General features: G+C 46.9%; 1 protein-coding gene across 1 annotated transcript in view; it reads left to right on the plus strand.

Moving 5' to 3' along the window:
* The first annotated feature begins 537 nt into the window (after positions 1–537).
* DNAH5 (dynein axonemal heavy chain 5) overlaps positions 538–11,955 on the plus strand; it is a 243,975-nt gene continuing 232,557 nt past the window's right edge. The window contains exons 1-5 of the mRNA XM_060191928.1: positions 538–594; positions 685–819; positions 2,659–2,743; positions 6,007–6,167; positions 10,773–10,994. Of these exons, the coding sequence (XP_060047911.1) occupies positions 538–594; positions 685–819; positions 2,659–2,743; positions 6,007–6,167; positions 10,773–10,994 (660 nt within the window). The remainder of the gene's footprint in view (positions 595–684; positions 820–2,658; positions 2,744–6,006; positions 6,168–10,772; positions 10,995–11,955) is intronic.

Here is an 11,955-nt window from a genome sequence, read left to right on the forward strand (position 1 = left end):
TTATAGACAAAAACTTATTTCCTTCCTTTCTTTCTCTCTCTCTTTCTTTCTTCCTCTCTCCCTCCCTCCCTCCCTCTCCCTTTCTTTCTTTCTTTCTTTCTTTCTTTCTTTCTTTCTTTCTTTCTTTCTTTCTGTCTTCTTCTTCTTCTCCTCCTCCTCCTCCTCCTCCTCCTTCCTTTTAACCAGAGCACTGTTCATCTCTGGCTTATGGTGGTGTGGGGGGATTGAACCTGGGACTTTGGAGCCTCAGGCATGAGGGTCTCTTTGCATAATCATTATGCTGTCTACCCCCGACCCACAAGCTTATTTCTAAGAAGAGAAGATAGTACACCCAAATGCTGCTGTCTGGACAGCTACGCGTTAAGAAAGCAGTAATGGCATGAAATGACTGCAGGACGAGTCCATTTGAGAACAGTAGCTACCATTCACTGTCAACTTTCCGAGTGAGAGAATGAGACACACACACACACACATACAGAGAGAGAGAGAGAGAGAGAGAGAGAGAGAGAGGACACTATTAGAACTTCCCCTGGCATCATGGCATTCTATGTATGTAGTGCTGGGGTCTCAAAACTTGGTCAAGCGCGTGAGAAGGTAGGCGCCTGTCATGTGCTACCTGGTTAAGTAACTCTCCAGCCCCACAGCATCTACGTCATCACTCTTTCCCCCATTCGTTTCTTCTAGCAAAGACTGAAAGAAGAGAAGGAAGCCAAGCGGGCTCGTTTGGATGGCAGGCACGACTACTTGTTTTCCATTGTGGCTTCCTGTGTGGACCTGAACAAGACAGAGGTAGAGGATGCCGTCCTCGAGGGGAGTCAGGTATGACTTGCTGGCCTTCTCTCTGATGTGGTGACGGAGGACAGAGGGGGGCTGGAGAGACTGTCCAGGGTCAGAATCCCATGCTTGGTTTTCCAGGAGGGCGTCTTCCTCACACCACGACGACTCCATTCTGACTTTGTGTGGTGGTGTTGAGGAAACTGAGGGCTTTCCGGGATCCAGGCTGAATGGGCTATTTCCCGTTGTCGGCAGAGAGCCCATGATTCTGACCAGATGTCTGCGTCTCTCCACATCTAATGAAACAGGCTCGGGGGTGGGGGGCATTTTGGAGTTTGAGACTGCTTTATTTATTGGATAGAGATAGAGAGAAATTTTGAGGAAGGGGGGAAGATAGAGAGGGACAGACATAGAGAGACAGCTGAAGCCCCACTTGACTGATCTTGAAGCCTTCCCCCCTGCAGGTGAGGACTGGGTCTTGAGCCTGGGTCCTTGCGCACTGCAATGTGTGTGCTTCACCACCCAGCCCTGAGACTGCTTTCTTTGTAGTAGCCGGAGTCAGACTTAGGACATCACACAGGCCGAGCCCCTGTTCTACCCCTTGAGCCATCTTCTGAGCCCAGTCACAATCGTTTCCACATGTACAGGTCAGCTTTGTGAAGCAGACTCACTGCTCTATGGTCATTCTTCAGAACTCTTCTCCATTTTGCTTCACCGAAACTCCCTCCCATTACACAAACCCACACTCCCTACCCCCCACAGCCAGTGGCCACCCGCGTTCTGCTTTCTCTGTGAGCCTGACTCTTTCTGCTATTTGTGTAAGTGGAACCAGGCAGTGTTCGTCTTTGGGCAACTGGGTTGCCCAAACGTAGCCTGATGTTCGCACATGTCAGCTGTGTGAGAGCATGTGTCAGATTTGTTTTCAGGGATTTTAAACTTTATTCCAGAAAATTGAGAACATTCGCATGTTAGACAGGGGGAGAGAGAGAAAGAGAGAGAGAGCTAGGGCCTTTACTCACAGGTTAGCAGGCTTACCTAATCAGAGAGAACCTCAGAATTTTTCTCTTTGAAGACAGAATAGTGGTTCATCAGATGCATTGACCAAATTTTGTCCATTTATCAGTTGATGAAAAGTTGATTTGCTTCTTCCTTTTTTTCCCTCCTCTAGGGTTATTGCTGGGGCTCGGTGCCTGCGCTATGAATCCACTGCTCCTGGTGGCCATCTTTTTTATATAGTTGTTGCTGTTACTGTTGTTATTGTTGGAAAGGACAGAAATAAATTGAGAGAGGAGGGGAAGGAAGAAAGGGAGAAAGACAGACACCTGCAGACCTGCTTCACCGCCTGTGAAGCGACTCCCCTGCAGGTGGGGAGCCGGGGGCTCGAACTGGGGTCCTTGCATTGGTTGTTGCACTTTGTGCCACATGCGCTTAACCCTCTGCGCTACCGCCCCCCCATGGTTCTTTTAGATTTTTTTTTTTTTTTTTTAATTATCTTTCTTCATTGGATAGAGATAGCCAGTAATTGAGAGGGAAGGGGGAGATAGGGAGAGAGGCAGGGAGACACCTGCAATACTGCTTCACCACTTGCAAAGCTTTCCCCTGCAGGTGGGGACCAGGGGCTGGAACCCAGGTCCTTGCACACTGTAACATGTGCTCTCGACCTGTAACAGGTGCGCCACCACCCGTCCGTCCCGTCCCGTTCCCCCCCCCCCCCCCCCCGCCATGGCTCTTGAAGCAGAGAAATATGGTTCCTACTACCTGGGTGCCGCAGATGCTGCCCTGCCTGCACAAGGTCTCACCAGCGCGGACTTCAGCGCGCTTTCAGATTCAGAACCAAGCCATCCCCGCGTCTGTGCTTTCTCTTTTTTTCCTTCTCTTCCCCAGATTGAAAGAATCGATCAGCTTTTTGCTGTGGGAGGTCTTCGTCACCTCATGTTTTATTACCAGGATGTGGAAGTGGTAGAAACAGGTATGAAATAGTGATGTGACACAGTCCAGAAACGTGTGGCTAGGTCCACCGATGGGGACACACGGCGGAAACCACTGTGCAAAGGGACCACCTAGTGGCTAGAGTTATAGAGGTTCACATCTCCCTTTCAACGGGGGGGGGGGGGGGTCCTTTAAATACTCTGATTTAAATGATACTAATGTTGTTAACATTGTTTATGCCTAATATCCACACTTTTATATTTTTGTGAGGCTGATTTGTTTTAAACTTTTTGAAATCAATCTCTACTTAAAACAGAAAATAGGGAGTCGGGCGGTAGTGCAGCGGGTTAAGCGCACATGGTGCAAAGCGCAAGGACCGGCTCAAGGATCCCGGTTCCAGTCCCCGGCTCCCCACCTGCAGGAGAGTCACTTCACAGGCGGTGAAGCAGGTCTGCAGGTGTCTGTCTTTCTCTCCCCCTCTCTGTCTTCCCCTCCTCCCTCCATTTCTGTCTGTCCTATCCAACAACAATGACAACAACAACAACAATAATAACTACAACAATAAAACAAGGGCAACAAAAGGGAATAAATAAATAAAATATTTAAAAAATATGAAATGAAACAATATAAACTGTCAAAATCAAAATATTTGAACTGCAGAATTTAGGGACTAGAAAGACCAAATAGAACTGCAAGATGTATTATTATTATTATTATTATTATTATTACCACCTCCAGGGCATCTGCATTGTGAATCCATTGCTCATGGTGGCCATTTTTTCCCCTATTTTATTGGATAGGACAGAGAGAAATTGAGAGAGGAGGGGGAGATAGAGAGAGAGAGAGAGAGAAAGAAAGAGAGACACCTGCTTGTGAAGCGTCCTCCCCGCGTCCTCCTTGCTCAGTCCTTGAGCTTAGTACTCTAGTGCGCTAAACTGGGTGTGCCGCCACCCTGCCCCTCAGGATGCATCTTATTTACTCGGCTGTGTAGACATGCGAGCACTTGAGAATTTATGAATCAAGGAATTTCTGTTCAAGGACACGTGTGGTTAAGAGAGTTGTGGTGTCTGTCCACAGTGCAGTAAAGGAGTACTGCTACTCAACTGTCAAAAGAAAGCCAAGAGGCCTCTCTGGCTTCGTCGGGGATGGTACTTTACAGAGTCTCCTTCAGTGACATAGACCAGAAGGAGAAGGACGGATACTGACTCACCTCACTGACGGGGGGAACTTTAGAAACAAAGAAGGGAAAACCCAGGACGTATGCTAGACTGACTGTGGACAGACGCAGCAGAGCCGAGAACTTGAGAAGGCAGATGGGGTGGGGGGTCGCCCAAGGGCATTGGGGACCCCATGTTTGATAATGTGGAAGAATTCCGTTGGTGGTAGGTGTGCTGTGGAGACGCTAACCACACGGTGAGAAGATACCGCCTTCCTGAGACTCTTAACTATCTCATCAACCATTCACTACCCCAAGAACGCGACCACTGTGGACACTTTCACCTCTGGAGGTGGGACCGGTAGTGTGTCGTGGCTTATGGTGGGCGAGCCGAGTGGAGCTGGTGCTGTTTTTACCTGGAGGGATGGGGGTAGGTATTGGGGAGTTTAACTGGGTTGTTCCAACTCGACTGGGGATGCCTTGCTCTCCTTTTCAGGCTGTTGGTAACTGGGAAATAATACAGCCCTTCACACCTGATGACTTCCTTTCTCCCCTGTGGGCTCGTTCTGCCGCTGCTTCCAGGCGTTTGCTTACCGGGGAAGCACTACATTTTAACATAGACATGGTTGCCGATGGGCATAACAGGTTTATTTATTTATTTAGCGAAATGTCATAGTTTCTTTTCATTTTGCTTTTTTCCCTCCCCTTTTGTTGCCCTTGTTGTTTTATTATTATTGTTGTAGTTATTGTTGTTATTGATGTTGTCGTCATCACTGTTGGATAGGACAGAGAGAAACGGAGAGAGGAGGGGAAGACAGAGAGGGGGAGAGAAAGACAGACACCTGCAGACCTGCTTCACCGCCTGTGAAGCGACTCCCCTGCAGGTGGGGAGCGGGGGCTCGAACCAGGATCCTTATACCAGTCCTTGTGCTTTGCACCACGTGCGCTTAACCTGCTGTTCTACTGCCCAATCCCCTCATGTTACATTTCTTTTCTTTCTTTCTTTTAAAATATTTATTTATTTATTTATTTTCCTTTTTGTTGCCCTTGTTTTTTATTGTTATTGTTATTGTTGTTGTTATTGATGTCGTCGTTGTTAGATAGGACAGAGAGAAATGGAGAGAGGAGGGGAGGACAGAGAGGGGGAGACAAAAATAGACACCTGTAGACCTGCTTCACCGCCTGTGAAGCAACTCCCCTGCAGGTGGGGAGCCGGGGCCTTGAACCAGGATCCTTATGCCAGTCCTTGAGCTTTGTGCCACGTGTGCTTAACCCGCTGCACTACCGCCTGACTCCCCAATTTTTTAAAAAAAATGTCTATTTACTTATTTATTTATTCCCTTTTGTTGCCCTTGTTGTTTTATTGTTGTAGTTATTGATGTCGTTCATTGTTGGATAGGACAGAGAGAAATGGAGAGAGGAGGGGAAGACAGAGAGGGGGAGAGAAAGACAGACACCTGCAGACCTGCTTCACCACCTGTGAAGTGACTCCCCTGCAGGTGGGGAGCTGGGGCTCAAACCGGGATCCTTAAGCCGGTCCTTGCGCTTTGTGCCATGTGTGCTTAACTTGCTGCACTACCACCCAACCCCTGCAAGTAGGGAGCCGGGGCTCGAACCAGGATTCTTACATAGGTCCTTGCACTTTGCACTTAACCCGCTGCGCTACCACCTGACTCCCGTAGCCATACTTTTTAATATAAAAAGCACGACATTAAGCTTGCATTCTGCAAGTGGCTGACATGGCCTTACAAATGATCCATCTGATCATTTCTCTCTCTTTTCTTTCCTCCTCCTTCTCTTTCTACTCCTTTTTTCTCCCCCTTCTTTTTCTCTCCCTTCAAATCCTTCTTTTTTCTTCTTCCTCCTCTTTTTTCCTCCCTTCTCCTCCTTTTTATTTTTCTTCTCCTTTTCCTTCCTCCCCCACCCCCAGCAACACTTCTAAAATGAATCTCTGATCTAGAGTCAAGCAGCTCCCACTAGATCCCCTTAGGATTCAGACCAGAGAGTGTCTGAGAGGTAGTCACATCGAGGGCACATGACAAGTCAACATGACAATATCTTCAGAAGAAAAACTCATATGTGGAGGTGACCCCACCAGCTGGAAGAAGTATTTTATTTGTCAAACTGAATGTGCTTTGCATTTGCAGGGCAGCTTGGCTCTCCAGCAGGAGCAAATCTTCTTTCTGGGAAGATGAAAAAACCCAAGGTGTTTGTGACGGAGGGAAAGGACGTTGCTCTTACTGGGGTCTGTGTCTTCTTCATCAGGACTGACCCTTCAAAAGCCATCACCCCGGAGAATATCCATCGGGTAAGGGCAAGAGCAGCTTTTATTTATTTATTTTTCATCGTTGTTGTGGTTATTATTATTATTGTTGTTATTGATGTCGTTGGTGGATAGGACAGAGAGAAATGGAGAGAGGAGGGGAAGACAAAGGGGGAGAGAAAGATAGACACCTTCAGACCTGCTTCACCGCCTGTGAAGCGACTCCCCTGCAGGTGGGGAGCCGGGGGCTTGAACCGGGATCCTTAAGCTGGTCCTTGTGCTTCCTGCCACGTGCACTTAACCCGCTGAGCTCCTGCCCAACCCCCCCAAGAGCACCTTTTCACCCAAACTACCAGACATTTAAAAAAGGTTCATGTATTTATCAGGGAGAGAGAGAAAGAGGGAGAGGGAGAGGGAGAGAGGGAAAGAGGGAGAGAGAGAGAGGGGGAGAGCGAGAAAGAAAGAGAAAGGGGGCACTATTTGACTATCTGGAGTGTTGGGGATTAAATCTGAGGTCTCAAGAATGCAAATTTGGGAGAAGTGGTGCACTTGGTTAAGCACACATGTCACTGTGTGCAAGGACTTGGGTTTGAGCCCCTGCTCCCCACCTGCAAGGGGGAAGCTTCACAACCGGTGAAGCAAGTACTGTAGGTCTTTCTTGTTCTTTATGTGTCTCTTTCCTTCTCTATCTCCCTTTTCCTTTTCAGTTTCTTTCTGTCCTATCAAGTAAAGAAAATAAAAAATAAAAGGGAAAAGATATGTGCCAGGAGCAGTGAATTTGCCATGCAGGTTCTGAGCCCTAGCAATAATCCTGGTGGCAAAAAAAAATGCAAGTCAGTACACTACCTGTTAAGTCTCCCCAACTGCTTATAGATGTATTTACCTTTACGTTGTCCACAGTTTGTAACATTTATTATTTAAAAAAATATTTTATTTATTTATTTATTGGATCGAGACAGAAATAGAGAGGAAGGGGTGACAGAGAGGGAGGGAACGAGGGAGAGAGAGAGAGAGAGAGAGACCTGCAGCACTACTTCACTGTTCAGGAAACTTTCCCCCTGCAGGAGGGGAACTGGGGACTTGAACTCAGGTCCTTGTGAATTTTAGTGTGTGTGCGCTCAGCCACATACACCACAACACGGCTGTGTAAAATGTATTACTTTACTGGCATACTTACCCACTTAAGGAACACGGGCTCATGCAGCAAGAGCCCACTGACTGCCAGGCAAAAGAGATAAACAGATGTTCTTTTTTTTTTTTTTCCTAGGTTTTAATAGTCATAGTAATTCAAGCATACTGTATTTCTAAAAAGCTTCTGCTTTGAGAAGATATGTTAGCATTTTTATGAATTTTTATATCCTATATTCTTAAAGCAGTTTTTCCCTATAGTTTAAGTTTTAAGGATAATATAAAACTCAGAATATAAACCACACATTTAATAATGAGATTTCCTTGAAGGCAAAAATGAGAAGAGGTAAAAGCATAAGGTTTTTTAGTCAAAGAAGTATCTTTTTTAAAAAAGCATATAGAGCGGGAGTTGGGCAATAGAGCAGTGGGTTAAGCTCAGTAGCGTGAAGTGCAAGACCGGTGTAAGGATCCCCTGGCTCTCCACCTGTAGGTAGGTCGCTTAACAATGGTGAAGCAGGTCTGCAGGTGTTTTTCTCTCCCCCTCTCTGTCTTCCCCTCATCTCTCCATTTCTTTCTGTCCTATCCCACAATGACGACATCAATACCAACAATAATAACTACAACAATAAAACAAGGGCAACAAAAGGGAATAAATAAAATATTTTTTAAAAAACAAAAAAAGCATATAGAGCATTGAAGAAGACAGTCCCTTTAAATATGTTGAGTCAGAGACTTAATATTTAATTGATTAACAAAATCAATAACATTTACATATATATATACATATACATATACATATATACATATATATGTGGAGAGAGAGGTCTTTCCTTTTAAAAAAACCCTTCATGCATAATTCACTCTATGGCAGATTTTTGTATATTTAAATGAAGATTTTAGAAGCAGATGCAGACCTTTATTTTTTGTGTGCACAGTGTGCCAGGACTAGTCTCCCCTGCCTTCAGCGGAATCATCATCATTCTTCTTCTTCTAGTGTTTGCCCTTCTTCCGTAGCCAGTCAACAGCGTCAGGTTGAGCCTGATGTAGAGTTTCGAGACCTCCTTTGAATCTGGAGAGGTGGCAGTCGTTGACTATGTGGGTCATAGTCTGTCTGGAGCCTCAGGGGCAGTTCGGGTCGTCTCTGGCTCCCCAGCGATGGAACATAGCGGCTCACCGGCCATGGCCTGTTCGATAGCGATTGAGGAGGGCCCAATCATAACGTGCTAGGTCAAAGCCAGGTTGACGCTTGCAGGGGTCTGTGATGAGGTGTTTGTTCTTTACCTCAGCTGACTGCCAACTCTGTTTCCAAGAGACTGGAACAGAGAAGTTCAGTGTAGGCGTAGGGGACCAGATTGGGTGACGAGACGTCAAGCGTTGGACAGGGTGGGCGAAGATATCCGCGTATATTGGCAGGTCCAGTCGAGCGTAGACGTGAGAAATGAACTTAGATGATGCCGCATCCCGACGAATATCTGGCGGGGCGATGTTGCTAAGAACTGGCAGCCATGGAACCGGGGTGGAACGGATAGTTCCAGAAATTATCCTCATGGAGGAATATAATTTGGAATCGACCAAGTGGACATGGGGGCTACGGAACCATACTGGGGCACAGTATTCTGCAGTGGAATAGCATAATGCCAGAGATGATGATCATCATCATGATTTCCCGGAGCATCTGGGAAATGCTTTGTGTTCTTGTTCTTACATGTTTCACTTTGATGACTGCAAGGTAGACTCCTCTGCAGCTTAGGTCTGAATTGAAAACAACACCTTCGGGAACCACAGCCTCCAGCCTCCCGTCCAGGAATCCATCCGCCATATCTGTAGTGGACAACCCAAGTAGCCAGTCTCTGAGGTCAAACTTGCAGAAATAACACTGGGAAATTAACAACAAATATGGGACCTGGGGGTCGTGTGGTGGGTGGTACACCTGGTCGACCACAGAAGGATCCGGGTTCAAGCCCTTGGTCCCTCCCTTCAGGAAGGAAGCTTCACAAGTGGTGAAAAAGTGTTGCATCCCTTTCTTTCTCTCTCTGTTTTTTATGGTTTTAAATTATCTTTATTTGTTGGATAGAGACATCCAGAAATTGAGAGGGTAAGGGGAGATAAAAAGGGTGAGAGAAAGAGAGACACCTGCAGACCTGCTCCACCACTCGCAAAGCTTCCCCCCTGCAGGTGGGGGCGGGGGCTGGAGGCTCGAACCCAGGTCCTTGTGCATTGTAACATGTGCGGTCAACCAGGTGCGCCACCACCTGGCCTCTCTCTTTTCCTCTCTATCTCCCCTTCTCTCTTGATTTCTCTCTGTCTCTATCTAATACGTAATAAATAGACAAAATATTTTAAAAACATAAACAAATGAACTTAAACCTAAGAACAAGAAGACTGGGACTTGGTGCAGAAGCGTCAGCTTCCTTAGAAATCATCCACAAATACAAGTCAGGACTGAGCGAAGGAAGACAGTGTACACCCCAAGCCAGACACACAGAGGAGGTCCTGCTTCACACAGAGGAGGTCGTGCCAGCACTCCAAATCCAACGCTCCTGGTGGCCATTTTTTTTTTCATTTTATTGGATAGGACAGAGAGAAACAGAGAGGAGGGGTGAGAGAAATGGAGAGAGAAAAACAGACCTACTTCACGAACGCTTGTGACGCATCCCCCCTGCAGATGGGGAGCAGGGGCCTTGAACCGGGATCCTTGCATGGGTCCTTGCGTTTAGTACCATGTGTGCTTACCTGGGTATGCCACCGGCCCCCTTCCCATTTGTAGGGGTTCCCTACGGAGTAGTATCAGGTGAGAGCACACCCAAGACTTCCTGTTTCTCACTGTGAAGTTGTGAAGCTCTCTCTCTTGTCACTAGAAGTCTAATGCTCAATCCATTGTGCTACAGGGCCACATGAAAAATGCCTGCTTTTGAGTCTTCTTTTTTTTGCCTTCAGGGTTATTGCTGGGGCTCAGTGCCTGCACCATGAATCCACTGCTCCAGGAGGCCAGTTTTAAAAAAATTTTTTAAAAATATTTTTTATTCCCTTTTTGTTGCCGTTATTGTTTTATTGTTGTAGTTATTATTGTTGTCTGTCTTTGTTGTTGGATAGGACAGAGAGAAATGGATAGAGGAGGGGAAGACAGAGGGGGGGAGAGAGAGACACCTGCAGACCTGCTTCACTGCCTGTGAAGCGACTCCCCTGCAGGTGGGGAGCCGGGTCTCGAGCCTGGATCCTTATGCTGGTCCTTGTGCTCTGCGCCACATGTGCTTAACCCGCAACACTGCCATCCGGCCCGCTTGAGTCTTCTATAAAGTGGCGGCATCCAACTTCCTTGCCATAGCAGGTTCATAATAAATTGTCTTTCTTCTCTTACCCCCTCCCACCCCCCAGCCAAAAAAAAAAAAAAGAGAGAGAGAGCAAAGAAAGGATAGTTTTCAGTTATTCCCAAGAGAAGCCTGATTCTGACAACATTCAGAAATGGTTGCTGTGTAGGGCAGGACCATCTTTGCAATACAGACTCTCACTTTGCTCACCCAGGAGGTGAGCTTTAACACGCTGGACGCCGCGGAGGGTGGCCTGCTCAGCAGTGTCCGGTGTTTGCTGTCGGAAATCTTCATCCCGGCTCTCAGGGCCACCAGCCATGGCTGGGGTGAGCTAGAGGGTCTTCCGGAAGCACCGAGCGTTCGCCGAGAGTTCTTGAACTCACTGGAAGGCTTTGCCAGTGTTCTGTTGGGTGCCCAAGAGAGTCTAAAGGAGAAGGTAAGAATGGATGTTATTGCTTTGAGAAGAATCAGGTGGTGAAAGGGGCATATGAATGTGCATTGCTTCTCTCAGATGGTCTGAATCCCACTGTCTTTAAAAAATAAAAGTGAGTGATTTAAAAAATACGTATTATGGGAGCTGGCACAGTGGGTTAAGCGCACATGGCGGAAAGCGCACAGACTAGCATCAGGATCCCGGTTCAAGCCCCTGGCTCCCCACCTGCGGGGGAGTTACTTCACAGGCGGTGAAGCAGGTCTGCAGGTGTCTGTCTTTCTCTCCCCCTCTCTGTCTTCTCCTCTCCATTTCTCTCTGTCCTATCCAACAACAACGACAACAATAACAACAACAATGATGATAAACAACAAGGGAAACAAAAGGGAAAAAATAAAGTTTTAAAAAAATGTTTAACAAAATGTATTATTTTTTACTAGGAGGACTAATGGTTTATAGTAAATACAGTACAGGTGTAACATTTTTCAGTTTTCTGCAAAATATTCTCACTCCCAGCCTAGGTCCTACTCCACAGACTCCAGGACCTGAGAGCACCCCCACCCCCACCCCTACCCCCACCCCCAGAGCCCTTCACTTTGGTGCAATACATCCCACCCAGTCCAAGTCCAAGTTCTGCTGTGTGTTTCCACCTTCTGTTTTTATTTCTCCACTTCTGTCCATGAGTGACATCATCCCATCTTCATCCCTTTCTTTCTGGCTTCTCTCACTTCACATGATTCCCTCAAGCTCCATCAGGGATGAGGTGAAGAAGGTGACTTCATCACTCTTTTCATTCTTTTGCCTCCAGGGTTATCGCTGGGGTTCAGTGCCTGAATTACGAATCTGCTGTTCCTAGGGGCCATGCGGTTACTGTTATTGTTGTTGCTGCTGTTGGTGTTGGATAGGACAGAGAGAAATGGAGAGAGGGACCGAGCCCCAGTGATAACCCTGGAGGCAAAAAAACAAA

The sequence above is a fragment of the Erinaceus europaeus genome, chromosome 5, assembly GCF_950295315.1.
Source record: "Erinaceus europaeus chromosome 5, mEriEur2.1, whole genome shotgun sequence".
NCBI classification, from domain to species: Eukaryota; Metazoa; Chordata; class Mammalia; order Eulipotyphla; family Erinaceidae; genus Erinaceus; species Erinaceus europaeus.